This window comes from Pieris brassicae, chromosome 6, assembly GCF_905147105.1.
Source record: "Pieris brassicae chromosome 6, ilPieBrab1.1, whole genome shotgun sequence".
NCBI lineage: Eukaryota > Metazoa > Arthropoda > Insecta > Lepidoptera > Pieridae > Pieris > Pieris brassicae.
Window position 1 is genome coordinate 20,845,552 of NC_059670.1, and position 24,459 is coordinate 20,870,010.

The 24,459-nt window shown below is 34.9% G+C and overlaps 1 protein-coding gene across 5 annotated transcripts in view; it reads right to left on the minus strand.

Annotated features, from left to right (window-relative positions):
- LOC123711327 (trithorax group protein osa) overlaps window positions 1-24,459 on the minus strand; it is a 70,468-nt gene that overhangs the window by 11,654 nt on the left and 34,355 nt on the right. For 3 of the 5 annotated variants that reach the window (XM_045663848.1, XM_045663851.1, XM_045663850.1), the window contains 8 exons: window positions 8,397-8,550; window positions 6,632-6,763; window positions 5,278-5,508; window positions 4,395-4,588; window positions 3,506-3,809; window positions 1,981-2,161; window positions 1,156-1,319; window positions 372-578 (listed from right to left, as the gene is read on the minus strand). In XM_045663848.1, coding sequence (XP_045519804.1) covers window positions 372-578; window positions 1,156-1,319; window positions 1,981-2,161; window positions 3,506-3,809; window positions 4,395-4,588; window positions 5,278-5,508; window positions 6,632-6,763; window positions 8,397-8,550 — 1,567 coding nt within the window. The remainder of the gene's footprint in view (window positions 1-371; window positions 579-1,155; window positions 1,320-1,980; window positions 2,162-3,505; window positions 3,810-4,394; window positions 4,589-5,277; window positions 5,509-6,631; window positions 6,764-8,396; window positions 8,551-24,459) is intronic. The other 2 variants (XM_045663852.1, XM_045663849.1) reach the window with 2 other exon arrangements.

The window sequence follows — 24,459 nt, forward strand, 5'->3', positions numbered from 1 at the left end:
GAAACATAAAAAGTGTTTTAATTCAAACATGACGAACAAACGAATATGGATATATAAACACAAGAAAATCTCTCAAAAATTAATGAATTTATGTAATTTTTTAATCCTAGAGCTGATGCTTGTCTCGGTCAACAAATCAGTATCGAAGTACAGTGCTGCCAGCATTAAAGGTATACTGCCACAGCGACCAAGTTGTTAAAATTTATTTTAATACTCATATTATTACAATAAAATAAATTAAGCGAAGCGAAGCGAGTTTCATGAGGATGAAACTATCATTTAAGATGAAATATAGTTTTGGTTAATCTCAATTAAATACCCAAGGTTAAATGAACCGTTGTTTAACTTGTATGTATAATATAATCCTTTACCTGTGCACCAGGATCCCTGCCATACGCCATCTGCTCGTGTGCGAACCTTGGCTGCGTTTGCGGCGCTGGGCTCGGCTGCTGATACGAGGGAGAACTAGCGTAGAGGGGCGAGCGTGCGGCAAAAGTGCCCCCCACTCGAACGCCGGGGGAGCCGAACGACCCCCGCGGGGGAGACGGGGCCGAAAAGGCCGCGGGACTCGAGGGGAACTGAAAATCGAAATAATTATTAATGAGGAACCCATTATACTGTTTTTTTGTGGCGTCAGATATTTGTATGTCTCAGAGAACTGTCAGAAAATAAATTTGAAGAAGAATTCACGCACAGTTATTAAAAATTACTCTATTTGACTCAAAAAAAAAAAACATTACATTCTAAAGGTTGTAAACATACAATAGGCAACGAAACGTTGAGATACAATATTCATTTTAGTTAACCTTGAACATAATATACTTCAATGAGCACTAGCCTGTATCTTAAACGCTAGTACCTTCCAGTGTCAATAGGAAATTGTTTAAGTTGTTTGCTATTAGACGTTTATTAATTTTATTGTTTATTTAACTAAATGAGGGTAGAATCTATTTAAGTTGTTGCAAATGAGGGTAGAATCTATTTAATTTGTTGCAAATGAGGGTAGAATCTATTTAATTTGTTGCAAATGAGGGTAGAATCTATTTAAGTTGTTGCAAATGAGGGTAGAATCTATTTAAGTTATTGCAAATGAGGGTAGAATCTATTTAAGTTGTTGCAAATGAGGGTAGAAAATATGATTGACTCCATAATTACCTGCTGCCCCTGCCCCTGCGGCTGTGGAGTTGCGGCTAACCGTTGAGGTGTTGGCGAATAGGGTTGCGACCGTGGGGACGCGTACACCCCGCGAGGGGACACATACCCGGCACGGCCTAGTCCCAGAGACCCAGAGACGTCTAGTGGGGAGTCCATGCCACCGCCTAAGACAAAATATCAATCATACGATATAAACGAGAATAGTTCCACGGACCACGTAGTTGTATTAAAATATTTTTTCTTATTTTTTGCCCTAATGATAACTAATATATTTTATTTATATGTAATAATTAATGACGTCATATATGTGATAGTACATAATGGTGATAAATGATAAGGAAATGGCTTCTGTTTCACAATGCGAATATTTATTATTATTTACATTCCCTGAGCACACAATCTTTTGGATTGGCCATTTTACTACAATGTACTAATATTTGATTTGAAAAAACAAATCAACATCTGGCTTACTTCAGTGTGACCAGGTTTTTTTTTAACTAAGCACCAAATAGAAACTGGACGGTGTTAGTAACACTTTCTGTACATTCACCACATCAGTCAATTCCTTTACCAAAATTCACATATATAATATTAACTGATAGATTACCCCGAAATACAAGTATGTTTTTTGTGTTATATAATTACGAGGAGCACAAAACGCAATGCAATATATATATATATATATATATATATATATATCTTAATTATGATGTTACTATTAGGTAAAGCTTCAACAAGGTCCATAACAAAAATATTTGTTTCTTGGGTCTTTTAGGGTGTACGGGATTTATAACAATATACATAATAAATTATTTAAAATATTACCATTATTGGGCTGATAATACGGCGAGCCATCAGGCATCTGTTGGTGTTGCTGGTGGTGCTGATACAGCATCCCTTGCTGGAGCGGAGATGGCATCTGCGAAGGGAAGTCACCGTGACCCATGAACTGCTCGTGGGGTAATGATGACATTGACGACAATTGAGGCTGGAGCATTGTATTAGGCTGAAAAAAGGGGTTATTTATAAGAATTTATAACAGTTAAAACTATACTACTTTTTAATTAATGTAAATGTATTAATTTGGAAACCACACATTAGTTTGTGTTACTGAAATTTACCCCCCCCCCCCCCCTCAAAGCTCACAAAAATAATAGTACACAAACGTATTAATTTTTTGTAGTAATGCTCGAAAATGCATTTCGTTTTCAAGTATAGATAATGTGTGGGTAATATGTGTAAAAAAGTAATTACTGTTGACGTAATTCCTAAGTAAGCCAATCAAAGACGACTCCCCCCTCCCCCTATAGTGCTTACGTAATACTTAAACCCCACTCTATAAATAATTCTGACACCATTTTTTATTATATTTTTTAAATATTTTCTGTGCGACAAACTACAGAATAATCTCGCAGTAATATAATAGCAAAAAATACAAAGGGTTCTGATAAATAAAATTTCGGAGCCAGACTATAGAATATATAAGTTGTGGGTAACCAGTGTGGGTGGACACCGCGATGCTCTCGGATTCAGTTGACTTTGCATTGCTCTTGTTAAGTATTGGACTAGACATATACAAATCATACATAGAGCTAAATCTCCAAAGAAATTACATCTCCGAAGACTGTTCAACATTGATGAGTACAAGGTAAGCTATTTATTAATAAATATGTGTATTTACATTATTTAAATAATTATAAGTCTATAATAATAATGCATAGCCTCCGTCCATTTAAAAAGTGTTTTCTTAAATATGTGTATAACCTTTATCATAATAAAATCATATCGTAATAATAAAACTGGGTGGTTTCACGGTTCAATTGATTCTTCACAAACATAAATTTCATACTATTTATAACTGCCATTTATTGACACTATTGAATAAACAGCTAAAAAATAAAAATAGGTCCAAAAGTAGGTCATGCTTGACACACGCCGTCGACTTTTTAAGGAAAGCCGGTTTCCTCAGGATGTTTTCCTTCACCGTTTGAGCGAATATTAAATGCGCACATATAAAGTCCATTGGTACACAGCCGGGGATAGAACCTACGACCTCAGGGGTCAGAGTCGCACGTTGAAGCCACTAGGCCAACACTGTTACACGACTATAGCTTTTAACAAGACTGTTGTCAAAATGACATTGCTGTGCCAGTTGGTTCTCGATTTTAGATTGATGAATATGGTGATCACTTGTTCAATATTTATATCATCAAATATTTAATTTAAAGAATTTATTGAATGCACATATTTATCACAACAAATATGATGTAGAAACATGATAATAAAAAGTGATGATGATGATTACATATAGATTTATTTAATAATAAGATATAAACAAGGCTTTACTAACATCGGAGCTCACCTGTGGCTGCGGCGGTTGTTGCTGTTGCTGCATCAAAAACTGTTGCTCTTCCGGCCTTATCTTCTTCGGTCTGCCTCTCTTCTTTTTGGGCGGTTGTTCGGCGTTCGGATCTAAGTTTGGCGGGGCGCGCGGCTGCCTAGGTGCCCTCGGAGTGGGCGGCGCGGTTTCCCCATTCTCCAACTTGATCTTCTTCGGTCTCCCTCTCTTCTTTTTCAGAGGAACTTCTGTTCCATCTTCTAGTATGATCGTGTCACCCGGTTCCGGCTCCATCGTCAGCCTGTGGATGGACGTGCTTCGGTCCAGTATTTTTACATTTCGATAAACTGGTTTTGGTTAGGTAAAGCAAGAACATCTAAAGTCATTTGTTAGTGCACAAATACAAACAAGTATTATCTGTAGTATTATATAAAAGTTAGTTTGTTACGCGATTTCATGTCACCGTAAAACTTTAAATACCGTTACATTATATTTATTACTATTGGCATTTTAATCAAGTGAAAAACTATGCGTTAAATTATGTAGGATGTTACAATTATAAGTATATATATATACGGCGAGATATATAGATTACGATGACATAACGCACGAATTGATTTATGTCCTAATATCTAGGATTAGGCACAATCAAACTATAATGTTTTTTTTAAGTACATTAAATAGTACGTAGATTAGTTCAGGTGAATGCGTAACAAACGAACACTTTTAGATGTAAATTATAAATAAGTAAGTTGGTAAGCATTGCTTCTCCGTGTATTAAATAGAAGTTTAAAAAAATAAAAAACAAATTGTTTTAAATATACTATAAAATTGTAACCTGTAAAATTCTTAAAACATTAAAAAGAATCCCGCGACACAGTTATAGGAAATTATCATTCACCTGCGAATCTCCATCTCCTCCTGCGGGCGTCTACTCGTATTATCCGGAAAGACCAGTTCCGCCTCATCCACGTGCGCTACTAATCCATTTAAGTAGTCCCGGAACTTTTTGAGCGCCGCGTAAAACGGCACTTTATCCGCTGCTCTCGGCAGTTGAGCGCATCTAGCTGATGATGACGGCATCACCCACATGTACTGGAATCATCAAATTTAATACATTCATAAATTCAAAATATTAGATTTGATGATTAATGTAAGAGCAAAATAGAATATATTTCATTTGCGTTTTAACTCTTTCTTACGAGACAGTTAACACGAATATTTTTCTAAACACGATAACATCCTAGCAGTTTTGTTTAATAGACTTTACTAGATTGCATCTCCTTTAATAAAGTCAATGATTTATATTACATTTAAAATGATAAATATGACCCCAGAATTTTATATAATACATTGATTTTTACTTTCAAATTTATTTTATTTGTTATCACAACGAAAACAGACAATAAATTCAATTTTCAACCAGCGTAAACAAGAAACTGACCACGGATTATTGTGAATGGTCGTAATTTAATAAGGTCGTGTTAATAATATGATCTATGATTACTTTTGATACAGTTGTTTGCGTGTTGTTCCCACTACAGTGCGTGCTCATACTTCAGTACTGCTGATGGGGACTTATTATTTTTTATTTACTGAATCATAATTCATTTCAATTAGCCAATTAATCTCATTTCAGCTACGCCCTTGATTTGATTACAGGCAGTTAGTATTGCCTTATGTTTATATATACTTATATACTTTCACGAACCAAAACCCATAGAAAACTACTTTAGATAGACCCTGGCGTGTGGTTAATCAGTTCTAGAAACGTAATAAATTACCGTATTCGTCCCAGCGATCGTATCAGGTTGTTTCCCGAAGCAAAAGTCCTTTTTCCCAGAAAATACTTCATATATCAGCTTCCCATTGAACACAGCGACTTTCGGCCGAAATGTCTGCAACTTCTCCAACAGTATCGCTGAACCTTCCTTAATCTCACGTCGCGTTAAATCTGCTGAACCCTTGGTCGGTCTCGCCACCATATTCGTGAAACCGATGCCGAAATTCAGTAACTGGAAAGGATGTTATTTTTATTAGTTAGGTTCTATGCTACATATATAAAAAATCTTACTAACACTAGTCCGATTTCTGTATGTAAAATATAGCTTTTCGGACTTTTAAATATAATTTTCGAACCTTCAATTAACGTCTTTTGAGATCACATTTCAAAACGACTTAACGACATGCCTCTTGTCACCACAGCGTAAACATAATTAACAGAATTGACAGTAAGAGACAGTAAGAGTTAGAGTCCAATTACACTGATTTAGATTTTTTTTTTATAAATAAAGGGTACAAAGTTTATAATATAGTTATAATTATGAAGTCCCGAGAGTGCGTGTAGATTAGGAGCGTATGTATTGGATTAACTACTTGCTCAGACCAACTAATCAGCGATAAGCCCTTTAGAAAACAGGGCATGCATAATTAATATTGCAATTTCTATTTAACATCGCATTTGTCCCATGAGACGTCCACCACTGGTCCACTAGTTATGAAACGAAATATACATTTATCGATACAATATATAAAAAATAAATGAATACGTCGTGGAACTTGTCAGCATACTCGGGCTAGACTTGTAACAGCATTGATTTTTCAGTGAGACCATTGGTCTATAAAGAGCTGCGTAGCCCGCACTGTAAAATATCATAAATCGGAGCTGCAATGCTTCACTCTGACAGGATGGACGTTAGCGTCGCTTAATGAGAGTCGCTCGCGTTGCACTGCTACTGAGGGTGATTCAAAAATGAGATCAAGCGCGATCTACGACTCCTGTGTGTCAACAATCTAGTCAAACTTATCGCAATTTCTGAATATCCTGAGTGTAAATGTAAGTAGTTCTGAAAAAATTAACTAACCAAAATACAATAAGAACTCGCTAAAAATCCATTAGATACGAGTTGTCCATGTCGGCTTAAACATGGCGACTTATCTATTGAGACCTGGGCGCACGCTGGAGCCAAAACGGCACAATCTATTTCATAACTATGGAATGGACATTCTTCAAGACAGCTGTAACAGTATCGCCAATTAAATGAAATCGAAACCACGTATTTTGTCATTATCAGTTCCTGACCATATAACCGAATATCCCAATAACTAGAGAGGCAGTTATAAAAATATATTATCTACCTTGTAATCCTCATCAGCACTCATCTGTTCCCTCGTAAGCCCGGACAGATACAGACATTTCCAAAAGTGGTTTCCCGGACCCGCGTAATGATGACCCTTGTACGCCGCAAAAAGTCCCGGGTTAATACCAATCTGTGGACAGTAGGTCATTGATCAATATACATTCAGTGTACACCAGGTCAATAAAGCATATAATTCGTATTACCAGTGCTGTGACAGCTAATTCCTGTCAAGCAAAGACATTGCTAATTCGTTGGGATTAGAACCAAGAACTACACTGAGCTAGGGAACTTATAAAATTCGAAAAATGCGCAGTTAAAACATCAACACGACATCAATGTCATGACTAAGCATTTATAAAAAGTAAAGAACAATTTTTAGCAAAAATTCCCCAATTTTGTACGTACACGTAGACGAACGACTTAACTAGGGCTGGATTAAAAAGTTCTAAGCACTCTCAATTACCCATACAAAAGATTGTTATACCCACATAAAGTTCAGAAAATCTTTTGTAAATACCTACACATAATTGCCTATGGGCTGGCAACACTAGAATGATGTGGGGTGATGAAAGAAGCCAAGTATAGGTACAAATGAAAAATTGTGGATAAGGCTATCCGGGGGGTCCATACTACAAGGCACAAAACAATAACGAACCTAGAATAATTGATATATAACCATGCAAAATCTCCAATATTTAAGCCTTGACTTGTTTAAGCCATCGCGGAATATGCTTAAAAGGAGTATTAAAAATATCTATAGCGCTAAATCATCATGAGCACATCCCACATTCACACCCTGACGTAACTTTACAAACCATAACTTTCACACAGCACAGCCGAATTAGGTATTATGTATTCATTCATTTTTAATGATTTTTTTCCTTTCGTCAATAAAAAACCCTTTTATATATAACATATTCCATCTTTGGCTATATGTTTAGTATAATTTGTTGTTTTATATAATTAAGGCGGTAGGAATACACAGTCAATAAATAAATTCAACACACAGATTCATATTATTACCGGACACAGACTCTGAGACTTTACCCTGTCAATTACATTATTTCATGTCATACCCAACCCGACCTCTAGGTCAAATTATAAAATTACTAATTACTTTTTTATACGATAACAAAAACGTGTGCACTTAGCCTTATTAACTGCCTCAACAATTGCAATAAGGAAGAAGACAATAACAGATTAAAAATGAAGATTTTCGCATACGGTAAACAAGAACTGGTACTGTGTTTAAATTTCGTACCATAAATACGTGCAAACGATCAACTATACCTCGCCAAACTCATGCCGTTCAAGTTCAAACCTTATAGAAGATGCTTATGTAAGCCAAAAATAATTGCATAAAAAATGACAAAATGTTAATATATAAACCTATAGCACTCTACAATAATACCTACAATCATACCCTTTGAATTTATAACACACCCATGTTTATGGAGCTGTTTTGTATACAACATATACATACAGTACATAAATACATTCCAACCACAGCCGACACAAGCATAACACTAATGCTCTTACAGAATCACAGGATTCTTAGATAAGACACCATTTTGGCTAAGTGCATGTCGCCCTTATAAAAATATATAATAATTTAATTGAAGAAATATCTTTTTGGCCTAGATTCGGTAAGCATTTATCTCGCACAAGCAGACAAACAAACATTTTTGAACAGCCCCTAAATTATTCATATTCCCTAATAACTACTATCAACAAATAAATATAAGACTCTCGATCGTACTCACAATGATGATGTCGAGGTTCTCCGATAAGTGGTCGGGCAGCGTCCGTCTTGACACCTCCTCTTCGCTCATTCCATTGAATCTGTCGTGCTTTTTTCTTTCCTTCACTGGTCTTGGTATTAACGCGCCCTCTAAGCCTTCCGTTTTGATTTCCATACTGAAATTAACAGGTCAATATTCAGAATAGTTTTACATGTAAACTAAAACTTATTGTAAAACTGTGTTTAAAACTGATTCTATAATTATTACATTATTAAGTTAGTTTTCCTTATATGGCATTACATTTGTCAAACTATGATAAAAGGTCTAAAACTAGGATTAAACGCATTTAATTTTACATAATTTATACAAAAATTATACACTCAATAAGGTCAGTTATCGCAGCTCATTGAAATCTCATTTTAGTTGGAGCATTGCCTGTGAGGGATGAGTATACTCTTTCTTTAAACAATAATTGTAGTTCGTAGCTCCCAGGTAAGTCACAGTTCACAGTTCGCAAAAATGTATTGTGAAGCGTAAGTGGAAGTTTTTAAGCCATCAAAGGGATGCGCATGACATTTTCTCGCACAGTAATGCAGTAGTGGCAAATTATTTTCTAACATCAGCGCAATTGTAGGGCACAAAGGATTGCGGACGCTTCCTGAACATACCCTCAAATAGGTATTGAATGTTTTATCTGCATCATTTGTGTCATTTACTAACAATTACAAAACATCTTTTAACTATTAGAGAGACTGAATATGCCATAGATTGTACTCCAGACTCGAAATAGAGCTTTATTACGAGTTGGTAGGCACAGATGACGACACCATTTGTCCGAAAAAACATCATTAAAGGATTGTCTTGCTATCTTTTTATTTATTTTTTACCAAATTTTTTTCGTAATATATTCGTTCGCAACCCGGCCAGCTGTATTCTTAAAGTGTAATAGTAAACAATAATATTAATAAAAGCAGTATTGGCCTAGTGACTCTCAACACTGAGCTCGTATATTCGATCCCCGGCTATTAACCAGCGACCTTAATTGTATGTTATGTCTATTAACCTTTAACGACTCGAACGCTGAATAAAAACATTGTGAGTAAACCTTGCTTTAGACCCAAAAAGTCGACGGCGTGTATCAGCCATAGAGATCTAATGACCTACTCGAACGACTCACTACACTTCAGGCCCAGACCTAAAAAGGCTGTAGCGTCACTATATTTTCCTTTTAATTAAAATATCTTTAACAATTAAAGCCAAGTTAGCCGAAGCTATAACATGAATTAGTACAAAGCAAACTTAAACGATCTCAGATAGAGATTCAATTAAAGCCATTGATTGAAAATTGTCTATGACACTTGAGTTTTTAAAGTTTCATTTGTATTGGCCAATTCAATGAGATGAATGATATATATTTTAATATTTATTTAGGACTATAACACTCAAACTCAATATAACTTTAAACACTGGTAAAATAGGACACTTACGTACGTCAACAGATATGATGTTAAATTGTTGTAAAATTTGCATTTACTACCAGTTCGCAAGTCAAGGGCGTAGAGCGGGCATGAAGAGCTGGCTGGCTGGAGAGAAACTCTCCGCCACTCTTTTTAATCGCTAAGTTTTGAGTCATAAAAATTGTTTGAAGCTTTATTAATTATTTTAAATTTAACGTTAACTTTGAATTTATTTAGTGATAATTCTTTAATTTTGCTTGTTGTAGTGTGTTGTAAAAACGAATGCAATTTCCATATAAGGAGTGGTCTATCTTCTGGAGCATGGTTGGATAGTTAGGATAGTTCTGTTTCCAGTATTATACTGGTGTAAGTCACCAACTAAAGTATCAAAAACCCTAAAATCTAAATATATTGTTCTAAAATTATCGATTTCTTTGATATGAAACATTTTTTAAAATAATAATTCAAATTGAGTCATTACCTACAGGGAGGAACAAACTCAGCCCTTAAATATAATGCCGTGTAGACTTGAGATGAGAGTTATCAAAACAAGAATCAAATTAGAGAAAATAAGGGAACAACACGTCGGCCAATCAGAACACTTGACCGCACAGACGTTCTGCGCTCTGATTGGCTGATGATGACGACATATTGATGCAGCAACAAGGTACAATCTATACCGAAGACAACAGCCGAGTTCCTTCACAAGTGGTCAATATTCACTAAACAAACACTTCACTTTAGCAAATCCAGGCGAGTGTTAAGTGAAAATCCTCACTCATCGGCATCAGTCACGTTCTATCGATTTTGAGTATTTTTCTATACTATTTTTGGAAAGTCTATTTGAGGGCTCAAAAACACTTATTTTAGAACGGCGATTGTTGTTTAATACTAAATCACTGTCTCTTTTAATCACAGCGTAAACATGATTTGACAGAAAGAGACAAATGAGTTAGTTAACATGTATTTATTGATTTAGTTTAGTACGTTAGTACTAGATTTAACAGAATTATGAATATAAAGATAATTAATTAAAAATAATGTAAAAGATAGCTTTTTACATACCTATGTATAATTACTAGACGTATATATGATATAACTATATAGGGGTACACAATTGGAAACAGGAAGCTCTGGATAGATTGCCAAGGCGAAGTGTACATGAGGAGGCTAAGGCCCACGAGGGGCTGTATAGCCATGGATGATGATGATGAGACAACTATGGTTCATTTCAACTATACGTATGATATTGTTACGAGCTAGGGTATCGGATAGAAAATGCCGTAGATTTCTTCAAGGGTTTATATCTTGATAAATAAGGAATTTATGAGCACAAAATTACTCGCAGAAATGCACTAAATACACACACAAAATACAGTCACTAATTAGTTTAAAATAATAAAAACAACCAGCCCACAAGTCGTTGTGTAATGTCTAATGTTTGACATAGAAAACTATTCATAAATAATTTAACAATTCGTGATTTTTTTCAAACTCAGAAATAACTATAGTCCGAAAAGTATTTGCCAGTGTATATTTGATTATTGTCTCAGTGAAAAAAAAAACTGTAAAATAACACTTTACTTTGTGCTAATTGCTAGTCTACGATTAATGTGAAAAGCATTAGCCCGAATCCACCTTGATCCGATTATTTCAGTGGGATTTTTGGCTAGCGGTATCGCGGTTCCGGTACAGAAATACTTCCTACGTAAACACTGCGCAACGCATCTATTAACAATCGCTGTGCGACCAATACTAGCTAATGTTAACTTCAGCCGCATATACTAAACGCCCCTTTGACTCCACATAAGAATCTCTACAGACTAACACCAAAACGCCAGGTAGTCCGACAAGGCCGCCTTCAGAGTGTATCCGGGATAGCTCTTGTATTCTCCTGGAGTGCTAGTTTTAGCCTAGCAAGGAGTTTTCCTAGTTTTCCAAAGCATCGCTTTTCACCTATCCCGACATCATTAAGTTTTAATAACTCGAACAATACTACATCTTAACTACGCTTTAATGATTTGATTTTTTTTTTGCAAGTTTTATTGGAATACGATTAACAGTCCCAACGTTTCTGCAGCCTGCGTAGTAAACCTTCTCACAGCTCATTCATAGGCTCTCCGCAATAAAGTTATTGAATACGCGCTCCGATTCCATACGATTAGCTACTTTTTAACATCATTTAAAAGTTCTCTATGTCATCTCTTAACAATATCCTTTCCATCTGTTTCGTGACTTTGTTACTATAAAATTTTAATTTAAAAAAAAATTGTAATTGTAAATACATATATTATTTTATGTACTACCTACCTAGCATTTCATTCATGACTCTTAATATTAGCTTTCAGTTTTTATTTAAGTAATTGTAAAGGTCTACACATTGTTATCTGCAATTTTATTTTTTTACATTTAGTTAAGCAGTTTTTGCACTTTGCACTTAGTATTTATTTTTCCTTACTAGGCTTGAGTGAAAGAGATTGCTTGTTAGCGATACTGCCGCCCGTTGGTCCTTAATAAATGTTATCTGAATATGTAATACAACAAAGTGTTAATAAATAAAATAAATAAAATATTCGTTCGACGCAAAATCTTAATTAAATCAAACAACTCATGTATAAGTGTTTTATAATTGAAATATATATATACATACGTTAATATATAGCCGTCAATTCGAGAGATATTACGGAAAAATATATAGGCTAATTAAAATTAATTACTATCCGTAGAGAGTGGTATCTGAAAATGTGGTCAGTTGCTGAACCGCAGAGCGCTCTGACGCATGTCCTTACGTGAACGGGTCAGTACGCTAATTTTCACTGTAAACTGTAATTTGTGAGAGCACCGCAGTCAGCCTAGTGGCGTAAGCGTCGTTTTCCCTGAGTTAGTGCGTTCGAATTTTTTTTAATTTTTTTTTATATACATGTGTCTTTACTACGACATCATGGAACATTACGATCTAGCCTAATTTAAGACTAATAAGTAATTCAAGTCTAACCTAATTTACTAAAAAGGATAAGTAAGTGTCCAATAACGCTACTTATAGTCTCTATTAAAGGGAAGACACTCTGTTCTTGGGTTTAATATATTTTTCATTCAATGTTTAGCACTTAATATTAAAGTACACTAACACTTCATTCACTAGTTCAAATGGTTTTATCAGTTTTATATATTAGTGCGTTCGAATGACAGCTTTGCACCAACGGAATCGAATGGAATTTTTTTATATGCGCGTAGCTTGCTCCATCAATGAAGGCAAACATCGTGAGGAATCCGGCATGTTTTAATCGACAACACGTGTCGGATACAGAAGGCTGAACACCTACTTGTCTATAAAATAAAAATCATCGAAGTAACGGATGCAATCCGAGGCCAAGATCCATATAGGGTTGTAGCGCCACCGCATGATTTCTGTACTGCAATGTGGCAACTGCAACTGCCACATTGCACTAAGTCTCGTGGTTGAGCTTAAGTAAAGGGACCGCCTGGAGTTGGGGTTGCCTATGCTGGGTTGTCACCACCGAATCTCCTATTCGGCAGCTGGAGTAATATTTACTGTTAGATCAATGCTTCACCAGGGAAAACACTTCAGAAATTCCAAACTCCTCAGACCGGGCTACAACAATTTGTTTCTTCTATTTGAGTAAATAGTTGTGCATTAAGGATCTCCTATAGTGTCTTACTTCTACCGAGTAACCTTTGCATAATGCATGACTACTGTATCATAACTACCAAAGGACTGGAGCAAAGTAATTAAGTTAATTAATATCGTAAATTAATCAACACAGGATATCATGGCGTGGGTGTAACTGTTACACATGTCCTTATACCTTTCTCCCTATTCACAAATTTGAGAGTAGCCTGTGAAAAACCTTGGAGGCCTGACGTGTGGGTGTTGACGGAAATCCTGATTTCTTTGCCGAGGTCGAATCGTGTGAATTTTATCGTTAACAAACCTGTAAACCGAATTTCGTGGGAAACGAACCGATTTATATCACCGTTTTATTAATCTGCTTTCGGAACATATTTTCCACTGCAGCGCATTAAGAAAATAATATATACCTTTGGTTCATATATACAGGTCCTACTAATACAGCTATAAAATATATGAACAAAATATAGCTGTTAATATACAAGTAAGAGGCTTTATAGGACCTGAAAAATCTCTTCGATCCATGCCTGTGTGCATGACACGAGCGTACAAGCACGTGTTAATTGTACTTTTTTATACAGTACTGGACAGACGTTTGGCCATAGTCACACCAGTGGTTAAGTATGGTATGGCCACTTGAATGAATAAACATATAATAAAAAGTCCACTGCACAGCCGAGATTTGAACGCACAACCCCGGGTTTGAAACCACACTGAAGCCACTGCTGTGCTATGTATAAAAAAAAACCCCAAATAATTCTCCCTTAATTTGGTGTTTTACTAATAAATGAATAAAATCAACCAAAACACTAATCGTAATTGCTACGAGGCGTAATGTGAACAGGTCACAAAATAACTGTTTTTATTTAACATTGTATCAAAAATGAATTAAGTTTCTTGTCTGTTCTTAAACACGTGGTGTACAACCTATACTCAATACAATTTTAGACTGAATTACCCTGAATAAAGACGTACTTTAGAATGCATAACATTAGACAGCCACTACTACGTAATTACCTAATAACGAATTTCATGAATTCGAACAAATCAGGTTCAACTAGAATAAGAACTTCTACTCTTTAATATTGAAATACTTTAACAACAACAATTTAACTGAATAAGTATTAATTGGGAGTTTATTTATTAAACAGAATAAGCTACCAGGCCAGATAACACCAATGCATTACCTATTTACATATAGATCATATAAAAAACAATACAGACAAATAGAAAAAAAACACAACACATCATTATACAGTAATAGATTAAAATATATACGAAATGACTAACTATTTTCTAAATAGAGTCAAAGTCAAACTGAAATTATTCATATAGGGAAACGAGTACACTTATGACGTCATAAAAGAAGTTAAATTAATACCAAATTTACATTTGTACCAGTTCGCAAGTCAAGGGCGTAGAGCGGACAAGAAGAAACTTTCAAACTTTCCGCCACTCCACACTATAGAAACTTACATGAAGCAAACCTTTGGTAATTTCACTCAAAGGCCAATTAAAAATATCTGTTATAATCTACGCGGTTCATTTATTATATTCATACATTGAGTCATGTTTGCCGTTGTCGAGAGGTTAGTCTTCGCCGTGGGCACGAATAACAGTGGTCGATGTCGCATTCTAACGTAACCATCAAATACACGGTAAGCGCAAGTTCTCGGCGCAGAGCTATTGCCCACACAACTCCCCTACAATGGGTAAACCTGAACAAGTAAAATGGGTACACACCGCACATTGTACAATATAGATGGCTGAAGGATTTATTTGTACCCAGCTCCAACATCTATACTTTCTTTAAAGTCATTATTAAGTTCGAATTTCACCTACTATTATAGGAATTTACGCACCAATTGAATTACAGTAAAAATACTTCAAAGTCCAACGTTATTACGGAAAGCGTTAATTTACTCTGCTATTACAAACAGATAGCTAAATTATAGTTTTTCCAGGATGATATCTGTGTCAATTATAGCATCCATTAGTCTTTGAGCAACGGTTCAAAGATTTCGGATCGATTCATTACGGCTGTGATGTTTTTAGAGGTATGTAGGAGTGTTATTGGTATGAGTTTCAAATTATAGAGATTCAAATGTTTATATATTAACGTAACGTATAATCAATACTTTTTTTTTAATTTATAATTTATATACTCACTGCGTAAACAAAATGTATACCTTGTGTAATTGAACGACGGTACGGTACGGTTTGCAAGGGTTTGGAAGAGCCCTATATCATACTGTTCTAAAAAATAGATTACTTCATTTTAATATTATTGAAAATTTATTCTTTATCATAATTATTACATACTCTACTATAAGCTAGACGTTTATATATAATTATTGAATAAGTGACTTGATTCGATACCAGTATTAACGCAATTTTGGCAAAAAAATCCAATAATTTTAACCTTTAATGTATATCATGTGATAGAAGTAGAGCAATACTAAACAAAAGATAGATATTTGAAACAATCAGATTTATTGATTAAAAAATATTATAAGGTACCAATTCAAACAGATGCTACTGTAGGTAATATAATGTAGGGACATTGGACATTCTAGTATTGTGGGTGACCAGATATACTCAAACAGATACTCTTCACGTAGAACAACGTAACGATAGTTAGAATCGGTATCTCTTACAATTAAAAAAAAAAACTTATTTATTAAAATTGTTGTCTTATGAAGAAACACATTTTGTTATTGTATTATTAGTACAAGACATCCAATGGAGTGAAGCCCCCCCCCCCCCCAAACCCTTTCATTTGCCTCTCATCTTCGCTACTATTTTTCAATCTTTCTCCGTCATCTCATTTATCTTTTACAATAATAGCTAACGTTTTAACATTTTGTTTCCCATTCACGTGAATAAGCCATGTTCGTTTTTATTGCGTGACCTATTACAGTTTATACAATTTCGGTAGTTTCGTGACTCCGGGATTCTTGCATGGCGTTTATAATAATCTCGTTCGCTATTAATGGGGTTTAATCGAAAAAATATCCATTCCAGATACCGTCCCTCATCATATTATTATATATTTTTATACTTAGATTGGACTACTTAATATATAGAAAAAGTAAAGTTTAGAAATATTTTTTAAAAGCTCTACCTAGCGTCTAAGTGTCTACTTTAGCTTTAATCTTTAAAACTTGAGCTTATAACTAACATAAAATTACCACGCTAGACTAAAAAAAACTGGACTAAATTATTTTTATATTTTTCTCCCATATAACATTTACAAATAAGATTACAGGGATCCCAAATAGATAGTAAAAGTTATTTTAAAAAGTTTTTTAAATTGAATTTTTAAATACTCCATCTGTATGTAGTGATTAATTAACAACAATATATAAAAATAAATATATAAAGTATTTGTGATACATTATTCTGATCCATAACATTATTGTCCTCATATAGTTAGGTACATTTCAAAATCCGTTTCCCAATTAGAAACTGCAGTTTCCGCAGTCGGGCTTAATCCTCGTTTTTGACAGATCGAAATGTTGCTATGGCAACCACCTTTCTCCATGCATGATAGCCAGGGTCGTATCTTGAAATCGCAAGCTGCATTGCGTAAGAGATTGTTCCGTGATTTAAAGGCTTAAATTCCTCATTAAGTTTAAATTTATTAAGTGAAAAGACTATCGTTCACATATATATTTTGATAGCATAATGTTGATACTTGTATCATGAATTTAGTTAAGTACTGTTAAATAGTGCGGACAGTGAAATAAACACATTTACAAGGAAAACTTTAATTTTGAGTAATACGTCATGCTATTAGTCCCACCATTTTATTCTAGAATAATTTTTAGAGGGAAAAATTCTTCACACATGACAGATGACATATACAGAGTTATTTTGACTATGGTTTGCATTCCTATACACTAACTAGTGCAGTGTTGGCTTTAGTTTCAGCGTGCGAATCACATCCCTGACTTGTAGGTTCGATTACGGCTATGTGCGCCTTTATATTTGCTCATACGGTGAAGAAACCTGGCAGTAGCAGGCAGCGTGTATCAGACACAGAAGCCTGATGACATACTTTTTAAAAAAGAGAAACAAATATAGATACCCAGACCAAAGAGGTTTTTATGAAATTATTATTTGGTTACCTTGCTCTCAATTTTTTTCCCTCTTCCACTTAATTTGGTTCGAATCCAAAGAGGTAAAAAAATTATTATATTTTTTTACCCTTATCTATGACCTAGCAGTCATATTTCTAGACTTAGAAATCATATCTACTTAAATTTCTGCAGCTATAGCAGCCCAACGATTGTCTCCCGCGGGAATCAAATCTAGGTCGTGCGGCGCATACGAAACACGTGTACGGTAATGAAATTTACAGGCTGAACATTCTAAGTTAAAACAGTATTTTCGAGATGAACAAGAGATGAATCATTTCTCTAACAAACTATAATCCCGTAATTTCGAACTGCCCGAAACGACTTAACCGATTTCTATTTAATTTTGTGTACAGGTACGTCGTCAAATATTTTACACACACCACTAAGTAATAATGGCGGCCGAACCTATTTTTTTAGTAATAAAGTAAATATATGTTTATTACAGCCCGCTAGGTGATTATACCAAAGACTCAAACACGCTACGACATTATTTGTATACTGAATAAAATAAGTAGGTACTACTTAGTACTTTTAACAACTTGAATGAGACCGCTTAGTACTACTGAACTATAAGACAGCTCGTTGCCTTGTGTTTTATAAGACTGGGCTGTTCAATTAAAAAAAGGGCATTGCTTAATGTCTATCTGATACCAAATCCGCTATTTTAACTTTTTGTAACATTTATTTTTTCTAAAATAATAATAATAATAATCGTTTATTTGCCAAGATAGTGGTACAGTGGTTAGATCGATAAATTACAAATATCCGCACACCATCCAAATATATATATATATATATATCATATACATTGTTACAATTGTCATTTTTATGTATTTTAGAAAAGATTTTAACACATATACTAAACACATTATATACGATGTGGTGAACTTTAATAAAGAAATAAAGTTTATTATTTTTTTAAACTTTTATCGTACTCTCGTACGACAAACACAATCTATTACGCAAAAATGACAATGTAATTACGATAATTATTGCAATACACATATCACTAGGCACCGAGGCACGTTAGTCACGTACATCCATGCGTGTGACGTCGCCATTTTGCGATAGCGGGGGTGCTTGGACCATGAAGGCTGGGCCTTATCGCCGCTATAGCTATATCGTACAGGTTTATTCACGCAAGTCTTATTGCGTTTCAACTGCTTATATGGGTAACAAGTACTGTACGTAATTACGAGTGTTATTTGACTTTATTCCAATTGAAACAATTATCCCACTTGGACTTTGACGTTAGATGGAATTATTAAGTGATAATGATAAAATTGATAGAGCAGCGTTGGCCCAGTGCTTTCAGCGTGCGACTCTCATCCCTGGGGTCGTAGTTTCGATCCCCGGCTGTGCACCAATGGACTTTCCTTATATGTGCGCATTTAACACTCGCTCGAAAGGTGAAGGAAAACATCGCGAGGAAAACGACATGTCTTAGACCCAAAAAAGCAATAAGAGGCTGCTACTACCTACTTGCCTATTAGCAATAATCACAGACCAGATACAGAAATCTGTAGCGCCATAGTATATATAAGAACAAGCAACGTCAAACGAAAAAAAGTTTAAAGCAAAAGCATGACTTCGATATGTGATGACACCTGTCAAAAACCTTGCACCGAATAATACACATATCTACAATAAAAGAGACTTAAGCCAAAAAGTATCTACAAGTTTCAGTTCACTTGTTGATTCAAACAATATCAATTCACATTTATATTTCATAAACGACGAACTCAACACCATAACATCAGTATAGCAATTATGCTATACTAAGATTTTTTTACAATTCCGTTACGAGAATATGTCTTCATACGAACGCTGTATCTATGTACCTAGTATAGGACGGCATAGAATCGTCTAGTCTAATCTGACTATATCGTACTAGAGTGAAGTAGAATTTCTCTTTAAGGAAAATACTCTTTACTGACGGTCCGAAAATCAAATGCGACACGGGGCAGCCAAAATAGCTTTCAATAGCCAAGTCCGAGATCAGCTTTATGTAACCACATAAAACAATTATTTTATTTTTACTCTCAAACATGAGGACGCAATGAGATACTTATTAAAATATATTAAAAAAGGATCTATACGTGAAGAGAAAATGATATGAGAACTTAAGAAGGTACACCGCTAAGCAGATCCATGCATCTTCCTCACAATCCAGTAGCCCCCACTATCGCAGCACAGAACTCCCGAGGGTACTCCGCGAGTATACAATGTAAATACATAATTAAGTAGGAATATAGAAAATAATAGCATACAATGAACACATCAAGGTTTCTAAAAGGACTCGGCGAAAAGTCTCCATGGAAGCTAGGACCGCAGTTGTATGCCTTAGAGGCTATTAAACAGAATTTAATGACAATTTACAACAGTTTTTTCCAGCCTTTTAAGTACCATGCCTGCCTTAAATAAAGTAAATAAGATATTTTGCTAAAAGACTTTTATTTTAAAGAATTACCTTAATTTAAAGATTTTCTAAAATTTCTTATTTTTTTATGCCAATCAAGAGAATGACCAAAAAATAATAATTCTTCTTAAGTAACGTATTTTGAAAAAAAAACAATGTTTGAGTTAAAATTTTAATAATCGTGGGTCTAAAGAAAGTCCTCTACGAGTCACTAAGGGGCCGTTCCAGGTTCCGTAAGCACCACAGGGGGGGGGGGAGGGTTTTTGATTTTCTTATTTGGTGATTACGTCATCAGTAATTATTTACTTTTTTACACATAAATTTGTCTTTGCTGGAAAACGAAATGCATTTTCGAGGATTCCTACAAAAAAAAAGTACTATTATTTTGGGAATATTGCTTAACACTTGCTGACAAGAGGAGAGGGAGGGCTATAGGGAGAGTTCCATTTTTACCGAGGAACCTTGGACACAGAAAAGTATTTAAAAATACTTCAAATTTTAAGAGATAAAATAAGACATCTCTATATTAATTTAGTTAGAAACTTCTGCTTGATGCTCGCTGCATCTCTATCTCTGTGTGTGTGTGTTTTACATTTGGTTTGCTTCGGTCTCAAGTCTCCACGTTGTGTATACACAAGCCGATTACGATTGCCCCCTTAACAATAAATGGTTGATGTACAGCAACAAAGTACTGAAAAGTCGAAGATTAGAAGATTATTATTTTCAGACACATACACTCATCCGTGTATGAGTGTTACGGAACAGAGTGTCTGTCTGTGTACTTCACCAGCCTTAATAGTAAAACATTTACGTCTTATTGATCCAAAAGAGGAAATCGGCCATCGATACGCTTTTTCGCACTGAGGTTCTTTTATTTTCTATATAATTCATTGTAGTCCATGAGCACCCATTTTAGTGCGGTGCGTTGCCGGCCTTTGAGGGAGATACTCCTCCACCTCCTCCACTCTAACTTATAGTTCAATATATCAATAGAACAATAAATGACCCCCAGTGTGGGCCGTGGGCCCCAAGTTGGGAAACACCAATTTACAATATCAAGCACTATAAAAATACCTGTGGTCAATTACCATTAACTCTATCTGTTAGTAAAACAAATTATAAATTAAATTTGTCACACATTATGTGAAATTATAGTTCAAGGCAACTTCGGTGGCGGTTGTTGTAGGGATGTTCAAATTAACTCTTTGTTTGAAGCTGGGTGTGGCTTTAATCGATTGAAACATGAGTTTATAACTAACATAAAAGTATGGGTTGCGACGCTAACAAAAAAGCTGACTTGACTTATTTGACGGTTCTTAAATACATGTGACACTTCAATAAAAGTGTCAAACTAAAGGACATTATCGAAAACGAGATTGTTATATTACCATTTATGAGTGTAGGCTTTATTTATTACTAAACTTACGTCTTACAATTTATTGGCTACAAGCGTAACTATTATAATATTATAAATAAATATTGCTAATATTTGTTTTGGGCTTCTAATTATTAACTAAGGTATACATTTGTTACTTAACTAATGTTAGGTTGCCTTTTTTTAGATTTAGTCGTTTGTGTGTTATTTGTTAAATTACTTTAATTTATTATTCGTGGTTGTTGTTTCTTTGTATTCATTTATCTTTTCTTTTATTTATTGTGTAACTGTTAAAAAAAATAGCTATTGTGTTATGTAATTCTCTATTAAGTCTTCTGTTTCTTGCCTGCTATTGTTATATACAATTAATTAATTTATTAGTATATTATATATAAGTGAATGTAGTAACGTTCTTGATGAGTAATAAATATCTTAAACAGCTGTACGTTAGCTTATGAAAGAGTCACTGCAAATTAAAAAGTGGTTCAAAGATATTTTCCAATTAAAATTTAAGACACTAGAAACTTAATGGTCAGTTTTCCTTTTTTAACTTTAAACGATGAGGTTATCTATATTATCTATGGGACTACCGGACTGCCGTCTATGGCACAGAGCAAAGACGGCAGTCCGGGTATAATTGGCCGTCCCTTCCGGGAACAGAGCCCCATTGATCAAACGTTTTGAGATTAAAGTATTTTCAAAGCTTTACTGTGCAGTGCTCGTAACTTGAAATAATGAATGAATTTGATTATGAATGGATCCTGGGGTCCTTCTTGACTCCAAATTAACCCTAGATAGGCGTAATTATTACTAAAGCCTACCGTATGTTAAGTTACATAACACGTGTCACCAGACATTTCAAAGACAAAACCACATTCACCTCTATAAGACATGCATTGCGGCTCTTTGCCTTTTCTACAAAGTCTACTGTGGTAAGTGTTCTGAAGAATTGTTTGGGTTGACCCTCTTGTCCACACTGTACGAGCCGTATCAATACAAAATTCCATCAACATCACCTTGATGGCTGGAAGTTTTCCACAGTCCGCACAGTTGCACAGTAGCACAGCACAGTTCACAATGCACTTTCTTTTGCGAACTAGAGAACTGTGTAATTGATTCCCGATGGATTCTTTCCTGTGAGATACGACCTCCAACTATAAGTTAGAGTATACTTGTCCCTCAAAGGCCGGCAACGCACCGCACTAAAATGGGTGCCCATGGACTACAATGAATTATATAGAAAATAAAAGAAGTTCAGTGCGAAAAAGCGTATCAATGGCCGATTTCCTCTTTTGGATCAATAAGACGTAAATGTTTTACTATTAAGGCTGGTGAAGTACACAGACAGACACTCTGTTACATAACACTCATACACGGATGTCTATGTGTCTGAAAATAATAATCTTCTAATCTTCGTCTTTTCAGTAGCGTTGCTGTACACCAACCAGCTAGTCAATAAACTTCCACTTTGCGCCAAGCGCTTCTCTAAAATCTAGATTCCCGTAATTCAAAGATAACGCTGAGATTAACTTAATCCAAAATCTTGATTAGTTCAGTTTGAGTAGGGTTTAAGAGACAGGCCTATACATAATTAATTACTGATTGCAATCTACATAGAACAAAAATCTATTGCATTGAAATTTTTTCTTGAAATCATTTGCAAAGTGGTAAATTCAGATGGCTTAATTATTTATAACAAAAACCAATTACACTAAAGATATAGCTAAAAACTTAATACATAATACATACATAATTCCATTTAAAAAATAATAATAATTGAGAAATTGATTGTGCACGTGACGGTGTGGTGTTCGTGATACAGGTTATATAAAATAGGCGTACAAATCTCATAATGTCATATTAACAAATATTTAAAATTGCTGTCAAAATTTATAGTCCAAAAACTCTTCCACAATAAAGGTTCAAAAATCTAATCATAATTTATAATATCATGTATAGATTTAAAACTTTTATTTATTTAACGATTCACTTATGGCAAATATAATACGAATAATAATTCAGTACGTAAATTGATATATTTTTTATTATTTTGAAATTTAGAAACCATTTTGGCGGCAACGTTTCCGACGCAAAACATTTGAATATTATTTACAGGCCAACGGGCATAGAGGTCTTGTATTATAATGAGGTTTTTTCTGAAACAGGTTTCGCACGGTTTTTTATCTTAGTGTACATTACACTTTTACCGAACGGACTTAAAGACTCAGGCACATTGGCATCACCAATTCAAAGAAATAAAACCAACTGGTCTGATCACACAGGAGTTGACAGGTCAGCGAGGATGCACATCGTATCTTCACAGATTTAGAGTTTAACGAAATGCCGCCTGTCCTTGCCACAATACAGCTGAAGAGGCGGTATTACATGACCTGACTGTCCAGTGTATGCAATAGGTACAACTTAACAAATCATAGGAATGAATATAACGGAGACAAACTTCAAAGAACTACAGCGTAGTCTATCTAAAATTTGTTGTAAATATAATACAAAAAGTTGTGGAAAGTGGCTTCAGCGACTCTCATCTCTGAGGTTGAAGGTTCGACTCCCGACTGTGCACCAAATATATTTAACAATCGCTCGGACGGTGACGGAAAACATCGTGAGGAAACCGGCTGGCCTCAGACCCAAAAAATCGACAGTGTGTGTCTGGCACTGGAGGCTGATCACCTAAGTGATCATGTAACATATATAGAAATTTGAGGCTCAGACCTAAAAAGATTGTAGCTCCCACTGGGTTTTGTCAACAGATATTTTTCTAAATCTATACCCACATAAGTTACTTTATACTTCCAACGACAGGTAATTAGCCAAAATAATATAACAAAATTAAATCTTTTGCAAGTTGGAAGTGTAGAAGCAGCTTAAAGCGGTGGCCAAAATTTATTATGTTAGTTAAAATTAATTATCCGTTTAAGACACGATGCGTCGGTTTTATAACTGTAACTCTATAGGTTTGATCTCGCCTTGCGCGTAACACACTATTTTGGATCCTTGTTTTACGTAAGATAACTTATAACAGTT